The sequence below is a fragment of the Bombus fervidus genome, chromosome 7, assembly GCF_041682495.2.
Source record: "Bombus fervidus isolate BK054 chromosome 7, iyBomFerv1, whole genome shotgun sequence".
Taxonomy (NCBI): Eukaryota; Metazoa; Arthropoda; class Insecta; order Hymenoptera; family Apidae; genus Bombus; species Bombus fervidus.
The window spans coordinates 12,380,415-12,404,940 of record NC_091523.1 but is presented as its reverse complement, the minus strand read 5'-3'; the positions used below and the strand labels follow the sequence as shown (position 1 = coordinate 12,404,940).

The following is a 24,526-nucleotide window of genomic DNA, read 5'->3' as shown; positions in this document are numbered from 1 at the left end:
CCCCCCGTAACACTTTCAAAGTCGTCCTTCGCCGCTACGAAAGCGTATTGAAGGCTCAACTACACTCGACATCGACGATTTTACGCCGAGAAGCCAGGAAGTTTGCGTGTGGACGAAGTTCGTCGCTTAGGCGCGCGTCATGAAACTATCCTGGGTGGTGGTTTCATCCAACGATAATGGAAAAGGTCTCGCGAGTGCTCTCGTTTCGAATTCGATAAGTATGTCAGCGCGTGATACTCGACTCTTCCAGATCGATTGGCTGATCGAAACTTTTTGTTCTACTTATCCTCCTTGTAGAAGCGTCTAACAAAATCGCAGCAATATTTCTCTCGATGTTGTGAACGTATTAAATTACAGACAGATTTTTCCTCAAGAATATAAAATTACTTGATAGATATCGGTTATATCCAACAACACAGAAACAACACAGTAGTTCAATTATACGACGAATGGTAAAAGAGTACGATCGATTATCACTCGATACGACTCGATTCTCTCGAACTCTGAATTCTGAATTTCATTTTCAACTCTTCCACGGCTCACGCAAACTCTCGCTTCTTAATCGCATTCGCGGAAATCTCACACGCGTTGCACTCTTTTACCACGCGCTATCAAATCTTTACGTGACATCGTGCATGCCAAATTTTTACGCGTATTCTCCGAATCGTCACTCAACATCGATATTCTAGCACGAACACTCGCTTTCTCTAACTTCCATCCTCGCTCAAAGACAAGAAAGTGCCCTTAAACGACCAATTGCAGGTGGACAAAGAATCACAACGTCAACAAAGTATCTTTCCCCCAACTTTCTCGTACTATTTCCATTCGTTTCCGGATAAGACAAAGAATTGTCTTGAATTCGCTTAAAAATTTGACCGTCGAACTGAGATAACGTTTCCTTGCTATCCACAGACGGGAAAGTGCTACCGACGAGTCGACGTCAGGAAGTGTTCCCAAATGGAACTCTGGTACTGCATCACGTCGACAGAAGCACCGATCACGGCGCATACACGTGCACGGCAAAGAACAAACAAGGCCGCTCCGATTCCCAGACGGTTCACATCGAAGTGAAAGGTAAAATTTCATCTCTGTCTGTGTTTTAATCGTCTCTGTCATTCCTGTCGTAATTCTATGAATTTGCTCGCATTGAAATAACAGCGTTGCGTTTGTTAACGATATATCTCTCGTCACCAGAGTTGATGCACGCTCTGTCAGAATTTTAGCACGGAGAAACTTGATTCCAGACGACCGTCCTTGTAATCGCGAGACAACCTCCGTGGAACGCAACGACGCGACGTCGAGTCTTTACGGGGAAAAGTCACTCGTCGAGGCGTGCGTTGCTCGCTACTTGTGATTCAAACTTTGAGAAACTTGAGACGTTCCGTTTCGTTTCTCGAAACGACGTTCGAACTTTATAATAATTCTTCTTTTTTTTCTCCTTTTCTTTCTTTCTTCATTTTTCCTTTGAGATTCGTTGTTGATAGATAAAATTGAACGGTTCCGTCGATATTCCTAAATTGAAATCATATACTCGGGGGAAATTCTATCCGGCTTGATTTTCTTCCGTCGCGGATGATAATGTACTCGTGTTTCCTAATTGGAATATAATTTTTTCGTTCGAGATCAAAATACACCGTGTATTATAAATGTATCCATATAGAATTCGATATCTGATCAACTCTCGACCCATTACTTACCAATAACGCCCGCTGTTGTTCCAATCGAAGCAAAAGGTAAACAAAATATCGATGCAGATTATACAATTGTTTAATCGATTTGTTGATATCCAGTTGTAGCGCCGAATCGATAAAACTGTGAAACTCTTTTTGGATTAATAACGGTTTCAGATCGACGATTTTTCCGCAGCGATCGCGCTGAGCCGTTTTCACAGGTAGGATACAAGCAAAAAAAAACGTGTCGTGAATCTTTCTAGGAAAAAGAGAAAAATCGAATATCCAGAGATTATGAAACAGCCAGTAGATACGTACATGTATAATCAGCCTTATGTTACAACTACGTTGTTCGACTCGATAGTCGAGAGGATAACGTTGACGCGACAAAAGGTACGATCGTTTCATAAGAGAGGCAGGAATGCATTGAAAACGTTGCACGACGGGTCGAATCGAATTGGTCGGTGCTTCGGGAATACGAAAAAGAAAGAGACTATAGAGCGATTGAAACTACGCGTCGATGAGGCATCGAACGATAACGACCGATGCGTACGCCTTTTGTCTTCTTTCAATCGCGTCTTCCGCGTTTACGATCTCTCGATCATTTTACGAAAAAGAAAAAAAGAAAAAGAACAAAAAGAAGAAAAGAGGGAAAAATTATTTTCTTCCGGTCCCTTGAACTGATAGAGACTATGTTCGCGACGAAACTCGACGGACATAGGAGCGCAGATTGTTCGTTGCGGGCCGTGATGAAGTAAAAATGTGTCGTGATCTCCTGTAATTTTCAGTACCGCCTAAAATCGATCCGTTTAGCTTTCCTGCCAATATACAAGAAGGCGCGCGGGTGCACGTGGTCTGCGTGGTCAGCGAGGGCGACTCACCGTTGAAGATCACCTGGCTGAAGGACGGCAGGCCGTTGAATTCCACGGAGACGACTACCCATCATATCGGCGAATACGATCTTACGTTGATGATACAGAGCGCAACCACGGCGCATAATGGCAACTATACGTGCGTTGCGAGCAACGATGCCGCCGAAACGTCTCGCACGGCATCGCTATTGGTCCATGGTACGCAGGAACGGGCACGGTTTTTCATCTCCCACTCGGAAATAAATTCTCTCGACCCGACGATTTTTCCTCCTTTAGTAATCACGCGAAACCTGTAGGTACTTGAAGTACTTTCGAACGCTGTGTACGTCGATGCTGACGAGTGATCACGGTGATTGGCATCTTTCTTTCTCTTACATGGTTAATAAAAATCGACCATTGGAGCAAATAATGCGACGATATTTATATTTAAGGTACTAGATGTCGGAAACGTTTGGAAATTTTGTCACCGTGATCATGAGAAAGGCATCGCAAACACGTATAATCATCGGCGATTGAAAAGTTCACGGGTGACGCGGCACGCGAAGCGCGGCGAAGCGTTTTCCGCTCGTCAGTCGACAACTTTTCAGCAGCCGCGCGAACCCATTCACTCCACCAACTCCCCTCTCACTCACTCTACGAATCTGTCCCTTTTTTTCTCTCTACGGTCACCAATTTCAGCCACGATCGTCTTTTATTTCCAACCCCCCAATTCCGACAACTCGGTTAGGAAATTTTCGTTCGGTTCACAGCCTGTCTCCCATTTAAAACAGCCAACGAACACGCCGACGTATGATTTCACGCTCTATTTTCCTTCGTTTCTGTTCTACCATTCGACTGCCGCGCCGTACGCGATCTTCTCTCTCCCTCTCTCCCTCTCCCTCCCTCTCGTTTCTCTTTTCACCCTTACCGGGATAAATTCCGCAATTGCCGTCGACGAGAGACGCGGAATGGCCGTGAAACGGCCAGGGAAAACGAAGGAAAAAGTGTACCCTCGCATCTCGTCGATATTAATCGTCACGCGGCACTCGACAGCAGAACCTCTCGACCAGTTGGAAACTCCCGATGTAAAGCAAGATCAATCGTTGCCACTCTTCATCCTCGGGCGAGGATTCTGTCTCTCTTTTTTTATCTCCTCCTCTCCCTCCGTTGCTCTTTCCATGCTCGTTTGCGTAACACACGCGAGCTAGCGAGTTTCCTCTCGCTCGCGGCCGCACTACAGCTTTTTCTCGTTTTCGTCGTCTGTCGACGACGATGATGGTGGTGTTCGACAATAAAAAAAAAAAAGAACCCTCTACCATCATCCTCATCCTTGGAATTCTCTCTGGACGAACAAATCAGTGCAAGCGGAACGAACGAAACTGTTGGCCGACGTTACGAAACGAACGGCCTAAGGGTGATTTTAACGCGCCGTACCATCGCGACGAGCGTCGAGCCGAAACGGCATGCGTGGTTACGCGTGTCGCTTCGTATCTCTGTGCGCTGCACGCTCGTGCATGCGTGCACCGACTGTCACTCACGGTGAATGATCGCCCGATTTCCTTCTACTTTTGCTTTCCCGGCGAGTGATGTGTTAAGAGTCTGGCTGTCTGGTTCCACGATCGTCGTATGATGGATCATATCGTTCCAACGTAGTCGATATTACGTTTAATTCGTATCTATTTAACATTATATACAACTCCATCAGTTCCGATGTAATCCTTCTTTACCAAGAAACGTTTCTGATATCGCGAGTTCTACCGGGACATCGGAAAAACGAAATTCAGCTTACACCCACGACGTCCGAACTGCTTTTCAAAAAAGGCAAAATCCAGTCGAATTATTTCACTTTTTTCGTTAAACTATCAGGGCGAGCAAGATCCGTCACAAAATCGTCTATCTCTTTCGCTCCGACGCAGTCGTCGGCCGTGTTTATCATCAAACATGTATAACTTCGTTTTGTTTGTTCGTTTATCGAACCGTTGCGCTGCATGTAACTCGGTTGATATTTATATACGTATACACATACAAAGAGACACACAGAGAACGTAGTTCAGTGTACATCTCGTACAGCTGCGTAGCACAGGTCAGTGGCAACTCTTTGGGCATTACTCGTGTAACGTTGCGCTATCCGCCGCCAACCCCGGCTACGGTTTCTCAATTATTCTCAAACAACTACCACGTTCTGTTCTAATACCTCTAGGGCACTGAATATCCCGTGCTCCGCGGGTGTATCTCTCTCACCGGGGCCAACGAGGCGAGTTATTATTGTCGTTTCGCGGCATTACGTTCCAGTTTCGCTGCCGTGACGAGAAGGCGGCTTCTCGTACCGTTGGTTGAAGAGTCATGTCCACAGTCGACTAAATATTCGGGAAACGACGACGATTTCGTTTTACAATGCTGCATCCCAATCCTCCACTGATTCTAGAACCAAAGGACGGAAAGATTGCCTAGAAAACGGATAGAGAATTGTGGTAATATCGTTGGATGTTAACCGAGGTATAGACTATGTGTTTCAATACTATAAAATAGCATGACAACGTAATTCGATACAAGAACTTGGTTGGTTAACGTAGTTAAACGAGTGATTTAGAGTTGGATGTAAAAAGGATTCTGAGAGGTACGTATAAGCAACATGGAAATCAAAGTGATCAATTCAGCGACGTTGATTGTTTAATTTCCGATGGATTAATCTCTGATCTGATATTGTGCATAATTTAATTATACAGAAATTAAGAAACTTTAAAGATCTGGGATTCATGAGTTGCTTTTGACAATGAATGACTTATATTTAAGCGTGACTGCCCGCGCAGAGGGTAAACTCGTTGTTGGTCTCCAGTGAGTAATTCAAGGAAAATGCGAATTTCAACTTGGAAGACACAGCAAATGGAGTAATAAGCGAGACAAGTTGTTTTGAGTGACGTTATTAAACGAGAGTTATCGTTAAAATATCCGTAGAATTTAATCCTTTTATATGATTTATATTTAATGATACGATAAGAGAATTTCCAAAGTAAAAATTATTGAACGCCATTTCGATTAGGAGATAGGATATCCGACGAAATCACGGGATGTGTCTCGATAATCCGAACCCTTTTAATAACCTCAACTAACATAAATAGGCGGTTGATTTCATTAACGAACCGCTATTGATTCGTGCTATAACCGCGTCGAAACGCCCCCTGTGACTTCGTCAATGTTAATACGATCCTATACGTATAATGGCGTACGCCGTAATGACGCGCAGCTGAGTTGATAAGCAGCGTTGATGTTATCGTATTACGTTGGACCGGCATCCATTACGGGTAGCGTAATGGGAACAGCAAGTCCTAACGATAGATTCGTTGGCTTCGGTAGACTAATGGACGTGAAAGAGACGCATAGATATACTATAATCCTTCAAAGGACATTAAATTGTATTGCTGGAGAGGCTGATGCGCAGAACGAAACACGTGAAATCCTGTCCCTCTATCTACGAACGTCTGATGTTTGCGCAGCAACATTCTATACCAGATTACGAACGGACGAACTTCGATAGCGAGACAGGGATCTCATCATCGTATTGTACTCTGATTTCACGTTATTAGAGATGAGATTTTGTTAGAACGTAGAGATAGATCTAGTTACAGAACGTACGTCGAAGGATTATCCGAGCATCGAGACGCGACTAACACGGAGCGGTTGACGTTCCCGAAACGGAAAGATCCGATCGAGCTTTCCAAACTTTCGACCATGATCGATTCCCGGAACAACTTTGATGATGCAAACGACTCGCGAAAAATCCATCGAAAAAACAATTCCAACTTGCCAAAGCGAGATCGCGACCCCTCCCTGTAGTTACGCCACGATCTCCATCATCAATCGTGATATATCTCGAGCGTTGAACAGTTCGAACCACGTATGCTAAACATTTTCGAAGCAACTACATGCGCATCGATCATTCAACGGAGGAGGCGTGTCAACGGAAAGCAAACATCCCTGGAACTCTGGACGCAAAACCGAGAGAAATGACCGATCGTATATAGGTTGGAAGCACGCGTATACTATCTCTACACATCATCGATATACCGTACCACTCTGTTACCATACTCTCACGTCACTTGAATCTCTTTTTTCTCTTTTTTCTTTGTGCAGTTCCACCTACGATAGCTCCCTTTAGCTTTAACAAGGACCTCTCGGAGGGCGTGCGTGCTCAGGTAACTTGCATGGTCGAGAAGGGCGATCCTCCGTTCACGATCGCCTGGTCCAAGGACGGCGAGCCGATCGCCGGGCCCAGTCCAGCTGGCTTCGGGAACACCGGGATAACCGGTCCCAGACACACGCAGACACCCGCTGGGCTACGCGTAACCAACATTGATGCCCATTCCAGTACCATAGTTATCGAGCGCGTGAACGCCGCGCACTCCGGCAACTATACTTGCCTGGCGCGCAATTCGGTGGCCGAGGTCCTCTGGACGGCCGAGTTGATCGTTCGTGGTAAAGTAGACCGAGAGATAGCCGAACCAGCGGACGAACCAAAGCTCGTCCCTATATAACACACTGTCTCTATTCTTCAATACCGTTCACTCACCTTTCTGTTCGTTTTTTCTTGCACCTGGCAGCGCACCACTTATTATTATTCTCTATATCTTGTCGATATCTTTGCTGTGCACCGGCTGGTTTCTTCCATGATGGAACGTTCGATGGCCTTCTCCGAGATTCTGCGTTATGTGAAATGACAGAGTAAAAATTGTTCCTTTTCTCTTTTTTTTTTTTTTTTTGTGAGTGATTTGAACTGTTGTTTGTTTCAGATCTGATCGTGAAATAATTGGACGAATAATTGATAAGCGATTAAACGGGGAGGAACGTGTTGAATCAACGTATATGCAAGCTTCCAGACAGCACGCAACGTTTTTAATACGACAACGTTAAAATTTTGAAGGTTTTATGACCTAGTCTGGGATATTGCTTTCCTCAGTAAGACAATTAACAACTTAACAAAGTTTCGTCTTTACAAGAATTCGAAAAATTTTCCATAGAGCAGCAAATCTAACTTCTGCGAGATGTTCTGGTATTCAAGACGTTTGTAGAACGTTACGAGACACCGTTAAAACGTCACTAAAAGATGTCACCGTGCTGTCTGGAATGGAGACACTTAAGTGCTCAACTATTTTGCGCTTATATTGAATATTCATGAAGATATATTATTAACACAGCATCGTCGGTGATACATGCGATGTAGTTAAATCGTTTAATACCGAACCTTCTGTACGTCATGAATTATCTAATTTTATCGATGTTACCTTCGAAGGTTATGTCTTTCACGTTACAGAGGTAGGCGCAGTTACATTTTCATCTCTGTAAAATTATTCTCACGTCTCGTTCAGTCTCGCGAAAATATCGCGTGTCCGTATGCCAAGCATTGTCCCGTATCTTTTACCGGGCACAAAAGGCAATTAAACGTTCCCGAGAGCCAGCCTGTACATATATATGTTTTATATTATTACTGTTACCATTGGTATTGTGTAATCACGTGTAAATGCAGCCGCAGCAGCCGCCGCAGCCATCGCAATCGCGTGAATTCGAGGCAGCGTGGGAACGAATCAGCTAGGATTGCGGATTACTTCGTTCGCTAGAATATTTAACTCTTGGTTATTTTTCTTTAACGATGATAAATCCATCGTTAGCTTGAAAGGGAACCGATGTTTGGATCTACATCGTTTAGAATAAAAAATACTGATATTTTTTCTATTAATACATGGTACATTGTCGCTCCATTATTTCATAGGATAACGAACGAGGACGCACAGTTGCTGCATACTGGGTGGGGTGGGTGGTGGGTGGGGAAGATAGAGACGACACGCTTGTGATTGAACTTTTGTCTCGAAATGACACGTTTCGATAATAGTTACGTTAAGCGGGATCAAAAAAAACTGTAGATCGGATATCCGGGGACAATCGTAAAATGAAACGCAGCAGCAGCAGCAGCAGCCGCCGCAGCAGCAGCAATCGCCCAGCCAGCAACGCGATGCACCAACGCACTTGAGCACCGCACAATATGATAGCGTTATCACCTACGGTCACATCGTACTTTATCTAGTTGTCTATCTCACAGGCGCACCATCTCTGAAATCGCACCTCTCCCGATCTTCGAGCTCGACGAGATACCGCGATCCGGATATAACGTACGATCAATGGCAAAAATCTACGTATATTTATTAAATTTCAAGTACTTCAACGATGAAGAAGAAGAAGTGAAAAGATATAAAAGATCATGAAAGTCTACATACATTTGTTGTTGATATATGTATATCCGTAATGTTATGTTTAGAACGCGGTTGTTCATGGAAATTAGTGTTTGTGCAAGTACGATTAGAGAACTGGAAGCTGTACACAGACGCTTCATTCTCGAAATATCGTAACGAATACATTATTTGAAATATTTTATATATTTCTATCATTTTCTGAAATTAAATTTGCCAAACGAATTCAGTTAATTTCTGTTATGCAAACGATTCAATTTGCTTCCTTTTGATAAATTGGATACATAACATTCGATGGGTGTAGGTATGTAGACTTGGGTGATTTTTCATTTAAGAAAATATCGTGTCTCTTCGTAAAGTAAATTCTCAAGAACATCGAACAAAGAACTGATAAGCAAAAAAGGACAATTCGTGAGATGAATTCGAGTAGCAAAGAAATATGTAACGTAATGGACCGTAACGTGTATCGAAACTTGGAGTTCAACGATACGGAAATAGCGATCGCGGTATTCTCCGAAGGAAAGGGATTCTGCATGAAAGGGCACTAGCCACTTTTGCGAAACTCGGCTTCGGCGTAGCACCACTTCATCTTGAATTTGTACAAGTATCAGCAGCCGCCTCGAAATATAAGTTTAGAACGCCGTCTCTCGACTCGTTCACTTGATCAGCACACGCATATATGCACCAACACGTTCTGCTCTATTTTTACCTTTTCCTATCTTCTTTTCTTTCTCTTTTTTCCTTTTTTTTTTTTTTTGATTCCGTTTCTTTCACTTCCCGTTTGCTCCTTGGTTGTATAGTTCACTCGTGGAACACTTGGCACCAATTCCTAATATACGACCAAACCTTATTGTTTCCTCGGAAACTACTTCCGAATCGTTAGCCCGAGGTCACTTAATCGATATCCACGTATGTATAAATTTCACCGATTCAATGTGTTACGTGGCGAATAATTGATTCGAGCAGCTATAACACGTCTCGAAAGATCGGCTACGATTATGGATGCGGGAACGTTCTTAAGGGAACGAGACGACGCATACATAGAACAGTACGTTGTACAGAGCGAGGAATTATTCACCACGGTATCACTGTGTCTACGGTGAGACTCGGTCATCGAAAATAATTGGCTAGCATCAATACTCGATGAAAACACAAAAGACCACGACCCCTCACGTTTATGTACGCAAATGCACAATCACCGCATTATTCCTGAGTCAAAATGTCCGCACAGCACTGACTTATGCATTGTTCTCTATCTTATTGTGGCCCCTTAACGATGTTTAACAATGTTCACCTACGTTTATAGATCTGTTCTGTCACGAGTCACCAGAAAAATTGTCGACTATCGCACTTGTTCGTTTTATCCAACGCGCACTTTCTCACCTCGTTTGTCACTCTTTTTCTTTCTCTTTTTTTTTCTTTTTTTTTTTTTTGATGAAATCGTGTGTCTACCTTTCTGAACTCCTCTCTATATGTTCCTGTGTTTGCCTGTATTACTATAGCGGTCGACAGAGGGAAGAGACGTACGTCACAACGAAGAATGTGTCACGCGGAATTTTGCACGATCCAAAAAAATACCGGGAGCTAGAACGAGTGTATTTTCCTTCCCTCGGTGGACCGCGCGCGCACCCTTCAAACTACGTCTTTTGTTTCACTTTGCGCTGAAGTAGGAAATTGTAGTAGGCCAATTCGAGAAGTTCGCTCTCGCCTCGGCGCAATAAGCTTAGATACGAACGCGGTGGCATCTGAAATATTCCTCTCTCCCTTTCTCCCTTACTTAAACAAGACAAAAACGGAGGGAACAGATCGAACGTACGAACGAACGAGATTCATCTATGAAAAAAATTTCTCTTTTTCTCGTGTCCCTCGTTTGCGAGTGATGGGCGAATTCAAGACGGGCGGTTTCCGTTCGCGATAACCAAGCGTTCCGTCGTCCCGCGAAACGCAACGAACTAACAAGCCGGACCGCGATAATTGCTGCAAAAAACGAGGGAAAAGAGAGAACGCGGTTGTCAGCCAGCGGAGATCCATTAAAAGTCGACGAGATCTGCAAGTAAAATGGCGAGGGAAGGGGCGGAACGATGAAATTTCAGATGCTACGGTCGTCGACGGTGCGCGAAATCCGCATACCAAGGACGGCTAACTAACGACCGGTGTGTTATGCCGCGAAACAGTGCCACCCCGTTGGGTGATGGAACCCCAAGATGTCCGTGCCTCGGAAGGGATGTCGCGACTGGTTCTTCATTGCCACGCGGATGGATTTCCGCCGCCAGCGGTTTCGTGGCGGCGGGCTAGCGGCAAAAAACCTGGCAATTATCGCGACATCGTCACGCACGAGCACCCTCAGAACCTGAGGATACACTCGAACGGCTCTCTGGTGTTTGGTCGAGTGCAAGAAGACCACGAGGGTTTTTATTTGTGCGAGGCGGTGAACGGAATCGGCGCTGGTCTCAGCAAAGTCGTACATCTGACGGTGAACGGTAAGCTGCCATTATTTTAATAACGAGAAATTGTCAGAATTTTTCGTTTCTCTAGGGTAACGATCTTCTTTTTCCTTTCTTTCTTCGTTGATAGAGGTGTATATCTTGAGAATTAAAGACAGAGTAAAGTAGCGTTTCGTTGATTTACCATGGTCAGGATCTTGTCAGACCAGTTATCGAGAGACAGAGAGAGAAAGAGAGATATTCCTGAAAAATCTCAAGTATCTTTCGTTTTAGTTGAATACGAGTGGGATATACATACTTGAAATACGCTTGTTCATTTTACATATATAATACCATGATGGAAGATTCTTCGTTCATATAAAAATCTCTTCAGAAAAATTCATGACACATACGTATACGTCATTGGACACATGGTAGATCTTTATAACAAATAGATCTTCGTCTCTGTCGTTTCTCCGTGTCGTAGTATCGCAACGAAGAATCTTCAAACGAAAGAAACAAAGAAACGAAATTACTGTTCTCGATAATAATACGCGCAGTACCTGCCCACTTCGTGGAGAAACACCGTAACCAAACAGCAAGGCTGGGCTCGAGCGCGTCGTTGCGTTGCGAAGCGAAGGGCGATCATCCGCTGAAAATAATCTGGAAGAAGATGGGCGCACACCTGGAACAGAAACTGTCCGACTATCGGTATACATTGAAGGAGGAGAACACCACCGACGGCAGCATCAGTACGCTCGAGTTTATAAGCACGAGTCGAGAAGACAGCGCGAGATACTTCTGCATAGCCTCGAACGCTTATGGTCGCGACGAAATGACAATTCATCTGTACATACAAGGTAGGTACGCTTGCCGGAAATCATATTTCACTGGAAGATGAGAACGTAAACGGGGAAACAATCGTCATGATCTCTCGTTCAAAGGAGAGTTATTAACGACATCCGCAATGTCCGCGCAATAACTCGGAATAAATCGGAGGAAGACCGAAAGCGCAAAGGAAACAAAAGGAGAAAATTGCCGAGGCAAACGTAGATCTAAAGGCCGTTTTTCACGTGCACGATGATGCACGGTAATGACGTTATCGGCGTATTACGTCGACTCGACGAAACAATTTCAATAATGTTTCCGGGTTTCTTGATATTTGCATATAGCGTTGTCACGCTTCGCGTAATTATCGTAATGCATACAGGCGAGTTCCGCGACTCGTCGCATTTAATTTAATGCATTTTCGCACAAGCGCCGACGCATACAGCGATAAACGAGACAACCACGTGTGGTCTGATCGAAAAATGAAATAATGTTTCGGTCGGATGGTTTGCGTCACGTAACAAACAAACATATATCTATATGTATCGCCACCGGTTACGTCGAAACGTAGATTTAACGGGAAAAATTTTGTTTTGCAAATGCGAAGAGCCGCCCGATTTCCCGAGGAATCTTCACGTGATCGAAAAGGGAAGTCGTTACATCAACATCAGTTGGACCACCAGTCAAGACGGCAACAGCCCCATCACCCAGTACATCATCGAGTACAAAACCGATACTGGTAATTAAATTGGTTTCAATACGCGATTCTTGAGAAATACAGTTAGAAGATGGGAGAACCTCTTACCACACGACGGCGTTAGAGACACAAGAAACAATGAAATAGAATTGCAACAGCCGATCAACAGGTGCTTCGATCTTCTCCTTTCTAGCCCACGCAATTTATTTTCCAGAAGTGTGGCACGATCACACGTTTCACATGACAGTGCCAGGCACCCAGGTTCACGCTCACGTGAACGGTCTGCGTCCGGCGGTCTCCTATCAGTTTCGAATATACGCGGAGAACGAATTGGGTCGTAGTCAGGCGAGTGACGTGAGTATATCGAAGTTTAATATGCAACATCGATCGCGCTTTACGCTACCAGCTTTCCGTACGACCCGCGTATCCTTCTGTAACTCGAGAGAAACTATCATTCAGAAGTCGACTTGCACCCAGGATCGATCCCTACTCTGTAGCCTCTGAGTAACACATCGAACTGCAATTTTCTCGCTCAGTGAATTTCATTGCGTGTTCTCGTAACCGTTGCTAGCGTGATTAAAATTCTGCAACGTGGATTTCTTATCGCGAACGAAGGTGGATAAAGTCGTAGAGAAACCGACGCGTCGCGAGAACGAAACGTAAAAATGAAATTTCACGTCGGGAGAGACTACTGCACGAAGGTGCATGGTCTTCTCTTTTTTTTTCAGATTTTGGAAACGACGACCGAAGGGGAGAAGCCAGGTGGCCCGCCAAGAAATCTCAAGGTGGATCCTGTCAGCTCGACCGAGTTTAACGTCACCTGGGACCCACCTGATCATGATTTATGGAACGGGGAGATACTCGGTTACCACGTCGGTTACAAGGAACATAGGTAACGATCCGTTAGGGAGAACGTAGCAACCTTTAACGACCACGCATTCACCTTACGATACCTCTCGAATACGTTCCGTTAGGTTGCGACCCCCCCGGCATACCGTATTGCGCTCGAGCGCCTGTTTCTCGGATAACGTTGACATTCTATACTTTGCCAGGGTGCCTCGTGATAAATAACCGCAGCCAGCAGCCGCGGTTTTCTCGTTTATTTCGCCCACGGACCATTGACGTTGAAATATTTTCGAAACGCGTTATACTACCTGCCAACCAAACACAGACCGTCGTTTACCGACACCATACAAGTGTTCATCGACTTGTTGTTTCAACAGTTAAAGCGGTTCGCGCTAAATTTGTATAAATAAAGTTATCGATATATTGAAATCTCACAAAATACAAATTTTCTCTCTTGCACTCTCCTTCTCTGCGTATATTTCTTTTATATTCTTCTTCTTTTTTTTTTTTTTTTTTTTTTTTTTGACGATACATATTTATGTTACACGGTGTAGTAAAACCGTAACGGGAATAAATCGTTGAATAACGGCAGATATATTTAAGAATTACATGAACCGACAGAAATGGATTGAATCAATACGTATGTACACCACCCAATATTTAATATAATTTACACGAATATCAATTAGCGTAACATGTTCAAAGACAATACTGGTTCTTGACTTGACTCTGGATGACTTTGTAATCTTTTTAAAGTGAGATTGATCGAGTGTATTTTACGTGTATCTGATAAAGAACAATACAGGACATCAAACCTCGTATTAAATCAGAATTATCACGTACCGTAAATACTACGTTGAGACTCTAGTTACACTAAATTATACTGCAAAAAAGAAAAAAAGAAAAGTCCTGTTATCTCGTGCATCGATATGATGTTTTATTTGTACTAATCTCATTACCAAACTGCGAATCTTTATCCATTTATGGAAAATTCAGATGTGCAAAGATCCGTAGAATACGCATAACGTACGTCGTTATAACATTTAGTACATATAAATTAATTGAGTACAGGATATTTCTAAAATTAACGTTTGGAAATGTACAGGTTGGGAGCGGACCAGTACACGTTTCGGACCGTAGAGAGGCGAATTTCTACAGCGAGCGTAGCCTTAGGACTCGCAAGAACATCGATGCCAGGCAGACAATATCAGCTAACAAACTTGAAGAAGTTTGCACGATATAGCGTGGTGGTGCAAGCGTACAACGTGCTCGGCCAAGGTCCCATGACGCCGGATGTGGTTGCGACAACCCTCGAGGACGGTAAGGGATACCTTAGACGAATGAATTTCCTTGTTCATTTTTCTCCCGGAATTTCAAATTTTCCAACGGATTTCCTGCAAATTTTGCAAAACCCAAGCCCCAAAGAGACACAGCAAGTTCACAAGAAAGAGATTTACCGAATACGATTTGACGACGATCAAAAATTCATGAACGAAATAATACCGGTAGCTAGCGAGCCTATCATGAATTCCGCTATGAATACCAACCGCCGTATATATATATATATATCCAGTGGAGTTTCGAATAAATAATAAATTCAGCATCCAGCTTGCCTGAAACTGATCTGCTTGCAAATAAGTTCTTTAATCCTGGGCGTTGCGAAAGCGGCCCCGGTTAAACTCCGAAGTGGCTTTGCCAACGGCAACAACTTTTGGTGGCCGACTCGCGTCTTTTATGGACATCTTTCGTAGGAATATTCTCGGGGAAAAACTAACAACTCTGTGCGTCAAAGCTGTTCGATGTTAAAATTTTCGGACGAATTTAAAAATAGTTTCGGAAACCTAGTGGAGCTTGTCGTTTCTGTTCCGGTTTGAAAAAAGTTGAAAGTTAAATATTGGTTTTTGGTCGCTCGCAGACTAACGGAAAATAGAACGCGCTTCGCTACTTTCGCCGATTTATTATAAACGCAAATGTTTGAAAATAGTCGAAGCGCGTAACGAGATTGTGGAAGCTCGGCAAGCGATCTTAAACTGTGGACAGTGGATTGAATTTAATTATTCTTAAAATAGAAAGTATACGATTAAAATAACGCCAAATATTCTCGCACATTTTTAATAAAGCTTTAAACGATTAATGCGTATAATACATTTGTTGCTCCGTCATACCCATAGAATATTCACAGAATTTGATCGTCGAGCCCTCGGATATAATTCCTACGTATACTAATTGTACTTTTAAATAAAAATTGATATTCATTTACGAGCTTTCTATAATTGTAAATACGAGCAATCCGAAATACAACATTTTGACAGCATTAGCATTTCTAATGTCAAATCCTAGTATGTTAGCGTAACTGACTGGCGACATCGTTGAAATGTCCTCAGTGCCTAGCAGTCCGCCGCAAGACATTCGGTGCACGCCGCTGTCGTCGCAATCACTGCAGGTCTCGTGGGACGCGCCACCCGACTCTAGTCTGAATGGTATTCTGAAAGGCTACAAAGTCATATGGGAGAACATGAACGCTCTGACCGAGTCGCCTAAGACGGAAACAAAGATCACCACTGCTTTGACCGTCGTGATTCACAGTCTCGAGAAGTACACAAATTATTCTGTACAAGTGTTAGCTTCGACCAGGGCTGGTGACGGTATCGCGTCCTCACCTTTGCATTGCGTCACCGAGGAGGATCTACCGGAGGTACCAGCGGGCGTGAAGGCGGTCGTCAGGTCGGCGACATCGATTATCGTATCCTGGCAGCCGCCGCTCAGAAGCAACGGGAACATCACGTCGTACAACGTTCATATCCGCTGGGTTGGCCCGGAGGGAAAATGGTACAAGCGGGCATTGCCTCCGTATCAAACCAGCTATCAGGTGGAGAATTTGCACAAGAAAAACCAGTACGAGTTTAGTATCGCGGCGGTAACCTCGGTGGGTGAAGGACCACAGACTCAGCCGATTACGGTTTCACTTTCTAACGAAGGTCAGTTTTGTTAAACTTAAACCTGCGATATATCGTTTTATTTTAGTCATTTCCGAGAGACTGTGTAACTCGTTCCGATAATTTTACGATGTAGAAACGCCGAGACTATATTCGGTAGCAGGTCTGAGTTCACGCGAAGTGATCCTACTCCAAATTTTATTTTTATCTATTTTCATGATTGACGTATTTAGTACAGTTTCCCCGGTATGATGTTAATGTATCGTATTACGGGGTTGAAATTGGTAATAATGTCGTACACTGTCGGATTTCTAGTCTCCCAAGTTATCCCAGTTGAGTTTTTATCGTTTCGTTCTGTTGCAGTTCGAGCGGCGGTATTCTCGTTCGGTACAGTATTGGTCGTTCCATGGAAACAGAACGTGACGTTACCATGTCAAAGCGTCGGCAACCCCGAACCATCCGTGACGTGGAAACAATGGGGCCAGATAGTGAAATCGTCCAGCAGGGTGTCCTTGCTGACGGAAGGCTCGTTGCAGATCATGGACCTTCATCGGGAGGACAGCGGAAATTACACTTGCTACGTGAAGAATCGTCACGGATCCGATCAGATCACGCATCGTTTAACCGTGCAAGGTAGACTGATCGATTCGAGACCATTCTTCTTGGAATTTGTCGAATGTCAAAGTATTTTATCGACGAAAGAAAGAAAAAAAAACACACACACACACACGTTGAATATGAAAATTGCTCCCAAACTCGGTTAAGATCGCGACACGAACTAACGAGGGAAATTCAGGAACACGTAGAATAATTTGGTTACGATGCTTTCACAGTTCCTCCAGCAGCCCCGTTGCTTCACGCCACCAGCGCGACCAGTAATTCGATCAACGTCCAGTGGAAGAACAGGGACGATGGCGGCGCCTCAATCAGGGGTTACATCCTTCACTATAAACGAGAATCCGGCGAATGGGAGGAGGTGAAAGTCTCCCACAAGATCAACAGTTTTGTACTGTCACGGCTATGGTGCGGCAACGATTATCAAATGTATCTGACAGCGTACAATCGGATCGGTATGGGCTCGCCAAGCGAGATTGTAAAGGCCACGACGAACGGATCGAAACCGGAAAGCTCGCCTAGCAACGGTGATAAATTCATCACGGTGAACGTATCGTGGATCACTCTTCATCTGAGCATGTGGAACGACGGAGGGTGTCCTATCACGTATTTCGAGCTCGAGTATAGGAAGAACGGAGATGACATCTGGACCCTGGTGTCGAATAGCATCGAGGTATTAAAGCCGTATGCAATCGATTCGTTTTTTTTCTCAATAATACGATTTAACTCTTTCATCGTTGATCAAGACGACGATATAACGAAACTCTATAGCAGAAACGTGCGTGAAATATAGAACAAGAAATTGTGTATATACGTCTTGTTAAGTTCATACGTATATATTTCAAAGCGTCATTTCTCGCGTGTCTTTACGACTCTTATCTGTAGTTTTCGACGTGTCCCTATATAACATGAATGAAAGGATTAGCACGTAATAATTGTTCCGTAAGGTATAAATTCACCTTTTCTTATTTAGAACGGATAAAATGTTTAAGAAGACAGAATAGGTATTATAACTAACAGCATCGACTTCTGATATGATAATTAAGTAGCGGTGACGTTTGTTGTCCAGGTACAAAAGACGTACACGCTCAGTGAGCTGCAACCTGGGAGCACGTACGACATTCGAATACGGGCGCACAACAACGCTGGTTTCTCGGTCGCCGAGTACAGGATAACGACTTTGCAACCTCACACCAGCAGTACCGTGCCATCCGTGGAGATCGATCACTACATTCCTCAGCACACGTCCGTCTACTCGGATCTAAAACTGATAGTCCCTCTGATACTGAGCTCGCTGGCGATCATTGCCGCCGCTGGTGCTGTGTTTTATTGTTTCCGGAAACGTTAGTAAAAAGAATTGGCCGCGACTTATCAGCAGAGACGACGAACCTCTGCGTGCGTGTAACGCTTTGATGACAATGACCGTAGGTCCATTTATAGGGGAGATTGCGAGCCTGCACGACGCCCAGACTGCGGCCGCCTTAGACAATAAGCAGAACATGGAGCAGCGTGAACAATATTACGCGACCGTGCGCAAACCGCTTCGCTCGCCGATACACGAAATGGCTACCTTGGAAAAAATTCCAGGTAATTGGAGAGGGGAAACGCTTGTTTAGTGCCGCTCGTTTAATTAGCTGATTAACTCTTTCGTCGTTGAATACAAAGTGTGAATTTTACTGGCAATAAAGATAATTTTTCAGTAGTTTCTTGTAACGCACGGTCAGACAGCCTTGACGGCTCGTCTCGGTTCTTGCACGAAAATATCTGAAATAATCCTTAAACGTATAGTATTACTGTCTGGAAACATATTTTCCAACGTAGAAAACGCATTTTCTTTTTTATTTTGTTAGCGGATTATAATCGGAACGTCTCGTTAATATTATCCGCTATATAATCAGCAAGATAAAGTAGTTGATTCACAGTATAATTAATTCACGATTTACTTATATATTATACGGAGTTTTCTCGCAAATAGAAAAGGAGAAGACGGCTACTCTTCTATAGTTTCATGGTACATAAAGTGGCATTTTCAAATGTTTGATTACATTTGAAAAATCATGCGTTCAAAGATCGTATAGCATACCTATGGGACAGAAGATTGCAACAATGACAGGGTTGACTACTTTAAGGTAGACGATAATTTGAGCAATTTAAGGATCACAAAGAGATATTGAAAAATGGTTGCAGAGTACTCGGAGGACATTTATCCGTACGCGACCTTCCAACTAGAGGAGAGCGTACCGCCAGGTGGTGATAGTCGATGTAATTCCGCGGCGCCTCTTCAGACCTTCGTCTATCACGATCCTCGTCTGTCCACAGCCGACACTCTTCAATTACGAGAGGTATCGTCCCACGTTCAATTTGCTTTTGTCATTCACCGTCGCTTTCTACTATTCGCCATTCGTGTCTGTTCATCAAACCAATGGGAAAACACACTGCGCACACCGCATGCATCCTCGAATTCGTCCTCGAGTTTACCACGTGTAATTGCTTGAGATAGAAGTTCGTATCGTTGCAACGTCTGGTTTTTTAAAAACGGCTTTGACGTCGTTAAAATGCTGTAACAGCAAACTATCGCGTCGGAACGCAACGCGCGATAAAAGAAATTGTCTGCCTCGATAACAATCCGGTCTATCTCTTTAAAGAAGTTGATAACAAAATATCGTTTAATTGTCGTTTAATTCTTTGAATATATATCGTAAAAAAGGACAAATACGTACGAACTTTTATCTCTTGACGGAACAGAACGTCCACTGAACAGCTTCGCTTCCATCCCGCTAATGTCACTGTATATTTCCCAAATAAAGCGTTCACCGTTCAAAAATTCTCTGTGAACCGGCAAAAGGGAAACTGTGTACGAATCTCGCTTCAGCATGTTGTACCAGAGCTAAAGCACAGTCCCAATTGCATTTCGCGTGTGCACATCGGTCTTGGCTATCGGATTTATTTAGAAATTGTCTGGCACGAAGACTTGTTTGTACGATTTTTTTTTCCGCGAGACAATCACGAGCTCGAAGACGATCCGTCATATACATGTTCGTAAACGTCGACGCAGACCGCGACGAAATAATTTGTCAGCAAAAGAACGTGTTTGTAGAACGAATGCGCGTGGATCGAGTAGAACAGATGTGCATCATAGAGAATCGATCATTGTGACTGCTGGTCCCACCTTGCTTCGTTTCGCATCTGTCCTGATCAGTCCATCGAGGAACCGCAACACCGATGCAAACGATACTTTTCTTACATGTATTATATTCGCCATTCTACACATCTCTCGCAAACTCTTGTCATTACTAGCTCGTATAGCTGTAGAATAAGAAAGCGTACATTGTGTCAAAGCGTTCTGGCATATCTTGATTGTAGCACCGAGACCAAATACAATCATAGAAAAATAAAAAAAAAAAAAAAATAAAGAAAGGACAGTAATGTGGATTGTGAAGTTTAAAAGATCTCAAACGGAGATTTCGAAAAAGTACTCGTTACAAGGCGTAATAGAAATATGATCAGAAAAATATGACGATTTATTTAGACATACAATGTGTACTTATACTTGATAGAAAACCGTACGTACGTAAATGAGGTCATAAATTAAAATATTAGTGTGCGACTAATACAAGAGAATTGAGAGCAGTACGTATCTTATAAAGACGTCTTAAATTCTAAATTGTAAAAGTTATTTGTGAATTGATATATCAGATTCCTTTAGAATACGTAACGTACACACATGTATCTATATCGTGTGAAAAGTAGCAAGTCTCGTATTTCTGAACTCTTCTTTCCAAATTATCTGTACTATATATATATGACTTTTTAAAATACTCTAAAGTTTGTTGCAAAGAAAGAAAGAAAGAAAGAAAGAAAGAATTCTGAATTCACTTCGTACATTTCTGAACGAGGTTGCGAATTCCTTCTCTCTTTATGTACATACTGTATCTCACATTATTATTTCGACTCTCAAAATACTTTGACAACAGTTGACCGAATTTATAATCTCACTGTACAATAGAAAACTCCGTTTATACGAATACCATCCATGCGAGCGAAATTATAATTAGCGTCTGGTTAAACAAACTTCTCTTGCGATGAAATCCACTCAAAGAAACCCACTCACGGACGCTGAGCAGAGTCAGCCAGCTCCTATTGTGTTTTAACTCCAATTATATAGGCTTCTTGTTTCCCGACAGATTCGTATAAACAGGTTTCTACCGTACATCTTCCACCAACGGTACGTCGGAATCGATAGCTCTGATCTAAACTCTGTAGGTTAACTGCTAGCACGGACGTTGCTGAACAACGATCCGCGACGGATAAATCGATTCGAAAGATTGGAGAAAGATCGGTGTAGCGCGCCTCCTCGTTTCCTCGTGCGAATGTGCCAATTCATCGAACCAATTCCGTCTGATTGCAGTCGGATTGCAACCGGTACACTAAGGTGCGCGGAGGCCGTTCGTCCTCTGCGCCGTTGCACAAAACGCACAAGGTCAGTCAGGGCAAGTCCGAGTCGGAGGAATACGACACCCTGGGCTCGGACAGCGACACGGAAGTCGGGACCAGCAGCCGAACCGAGTCTTCCAATCACCTCGTCGATTCGCACCACTCGGTGTCTGCGGCCGACTCGCGTGTCCACAGTATGCAATCTTTCATCCTTCTATTCGGTTTACGCCTTGTTTCATCCTTCTCTCTCTCTCTCTCTTTTCTCTCTCTCTCTCTTTCTCTATCTCTCTATCTCTCTATCTATCTATCTATCTATCTGTCTCTCTTTTCCTTTCTAATCTTTGTCTAGTTCTATTCGATTATAATTGAAAAGAGGGGGCCGCCCTTCTCGTTCCTCGACGTCCCTTTCGATCATGATTACGAAAATGAAAAAGAAAAGAAAAAGGGAAACGAAAGGAGAGGAGAGTTACCTAATATTTCCATGCACCGCAGTACCACCGGACATCCGTTCCCGTTGCCTGTCTATATACGTTTATTAGAGTGCACCGAAACATGTGATCGAGTATTTCACGCTTGTTTGTTGTCATCGTCAAACGTTGGAACGGAATCAGGCGGTTGTTGGAGAAATTTCGCCGAACCATACCGCGTTTGTTTCTATCGATCGTGGGAAATCGTTACGTTTTCTGCTTTCAGACTTCCTGTACCATGGACCAGAATCTAGCACGTCTACAGAACCCTCACCGATTTTTGAGAGAAAATCGTTTCCTGGAAGGGGAAGATCCAAGTAAGCCACGTTGATTCGTTGTGTTTAACTGTGTTTGTTAGAGCAGAAGTTAAAAGAAAGTAACGATGATTGTTGTTCGTGCAAGGATGTTACAGCTGGCGCGTCATACCAGCGAGGAGACCCGTTCCAACTTCGGCCCAATCTCCGGGTTTGGCAATTCCAAGCACCAGTCGAGCAATTCCTGCTCCAATCGGGACCAGGAGCGTGACGGATCAGGGAATCTGTTCGTCCCCAAGCTGGACCCACCCACGGGCTTCTCCGACGCGTTTGAGCTAAGCGAGGCAGAGTGCGACTTCGATCGCGGCCACAGTAGCCAACGAAACGTCCGTGACTTCGTAATCGCGGTGTAAATAAAAAAGAAGGAAAAAAGAAAAATACGAAGAACGTAGAACCTACGGTGTGAACCTCTACGATGCATTCAGCGAAAGAAAAAAAAGAAAAAACGAAACCACATTTCAACTATCTCGATGTAAAGAAAAACCATCGTGGTCCGTCTTTCGTTAATTATTATCATTGGTCACTGTGAGCACAGCGGCCACTGATCGTGTGTCCCCTGTTCGTGTTCCTGGCCTATGTCGATGGGAAAGTGTCAATCGTATCCTATAACAAAACGAACGTACTGAACTTAACCATGTGTTCTTTTAACTGCCACTTCGTTCGTATTCGCGAGAACCTGCGAACACGCGTAACAACACCATTTGTTCGATTTTTCACGTTTCTCGTTTCGGCTGCCAAGCGAATCGCACGATCCTCTCAGCTGCTCCTCTCGGGGCAATTCGATCAATCGAAGTTGTCTGTCGACTGCCATTTCGTTGGAAAGAAAACGATTATCCTATGAAAGACACGAACACGTTCTCTACTTTTGTAAATTAGGTAAAGTCTCGCAGGTTTTGTCGAGAACGATTCTTATACTTAATTGCTCGAGTTCGATCAACACGTCCTTTTAACTCTGTTTTACACGAAGACTGCGACAGAAGAACATGCTGCACCGTAAGCGATCCACAGAGAAGGTTTTTACTTGCCTTTGCGAAAGAGACTCTTATTATCTCGCATTCGTTAACCGAACATATGAGAATCGTATGAGATACTATCGTCGAAGGTGAATCGTCCTATCGTTAAGACTACGTCTGCAGCAAGCGTTCACGAGCAAACGGTTTCCATTCTACCGAGTGCATATCCCGAGCGAGCAATACGCGATTTGTTACGAGTTTACTTGGTCTTCCAATTTCGTAGATCGTTTCTATCTACTGATTTCAACGTCGTCCTTTTTGAACGAAGAAACGCATAAACAATTACTTTCGCATCTCGAACGAGCCAGCATGTTTTCTCGTTCGTGTACCAACCGTGTGTTGTATACATGTATAAATAACGAAGCTAGGCCGCGAAGAAATGAAAATGATGTTTCGTCGTTGCCATCGATGTTGTTTCATTTACGCGAGACTGAAACGTTAGTAGATGAGACGTGTAGCGTAAACTTTAACGTTCAAAGCAAAAAAAAAAAAAAAGTAAGATAAAATAAATAACTAAATAAACTATTGTCTATAAGATGTCTGTACTTACCATGCTGTTAACTGTGTACGTATTGTACGTCATTACGTACGCGCGACCGCGAATCGCGAGAAACGAATAGAAGAAGAGCAAGAGAAACACGATGGCAAAGTGTTAAACTAAAAAAAAGTGTCGTTTCGCCGCGTTGAATTTCGCGCGTCGATTAACGATCGACGGACCGAGTGATACGCTAAGAAAAACGGACAACAAAAGCAGAAAAACAAAAAAACAGATAAGATAAACTAAAGTAAAATAAAAGGCAGAGTATTAATGAATTTGTTCGACTGTCGTTAAGGAAAACGCACCCACCGAGTCTGTAACGCATCTGTTGTCATCGAATCAGTTTAAACCGTATGTACAAGCAAACCGATCGTTCACTCGGCAACGTGACGATGATTTTTGAGTCTGAGTGAGTGCTCTCTCGTTATGTCGGCGTCCCCGATCAAAAAGCATCGCGAAGCCGGTTATCGGGGACTACGAAGGAAGAGATATCGATCTGTTGACAAATCGTATACTTTATAATATATGAACAAATGATTTACCACGAAATTCGTACTATTGTGTTTTTAGACGACTTTAGATTGTTTATATTCTATTTACTTTGTAAAATATACAACACTAATTCCATAACGGAACACCGTTCTTGTCTGAAATA

General features: G+C 43.5%; 1 protein-coding gene across 7 annotated transcripts in view; it reads left to right on the top strand.

Annotated features, from left to right (window-relative positions):
• The window catches only part of LOC139989161 (cell adhesion molecule Dscam2), a 136,774-nt gene extending 112,268 nt beyond the window's left edge, over window positions 1-24,506 (top strand). For 3 of the 7 annotated variants that reach the window (XM_072007215.1, XM_072007210.1, XM_072007211.1), the window contains 17 exons: window positions 913-1,074; window positions 6,653-6,994; window positions 10,935-11,240; window positions 11,744-12,043; window positions 12,619-12,750; window positions 12,902-13,062; window positions 13,437-13,600; window positions 14,660-14,874; window positions 15,939-16,532; window positions 16,854-17,123; window positions 17,324-17,778; window positions 18,175-18,448; window positions 18,534-18,692; window positions 19,293-19,447; window positions 21,514-21,733; window positions 22,233-22,323; window positions 22,409-24,506. In XM_072007215.1, coding sequence (XP_071863316.1) covers window positions 913-1,074; window positions 6,653-6,994; window positions 10,935-11,240; window positions 11,744-12,043; window positions 12,619-12,750; window positions 12,902-13,062; window positions 13,437-13,600; window positions 14,660-14,874; window positions 15,939-16,532; window positions 16,854-17,123; window positions 17,324-17,778; window positions 18,175-18,448; window positions 18,534-18,692; window positions 19,293-19,447; window positions 21,514-21,733; window positions 22,233-22,323; window positions 22,409-22,673 — 4,265 coding nt within the window. In that variant the 3' untranslated portion in view covers window positions 22,674-24,506. Of the gene's footprint in view, window positions 1-912; window positions 1,075-2,458; window positions 2,741-6,652; window positions 6,995-10,934; window positions 11,241-11,743; window positions 12,044-12,618; window positions 12,751-12,901; window positions 13,063-13,436; window positions 13,601-14,659; window positions 14,875-15,938; window positions 16,533-16,853; window positions 17,124-17,323; window positions 17,779-18,174; window positions 18,449-18,533; window positions 18,693-19,292; window positions 19,448-21,513; window positions 21,734-22,232; window positions 22,324-22,408 lie in introns of all 7 variants that reach the window. The other 4 variants (XM_072007213.1, XM_072007212.1, XM_072007214.1 and 1 more) reach the window with 4 other exon arrangements.
• Window positions 24,507-24,526: the final 20 nt, after the last annotated feature.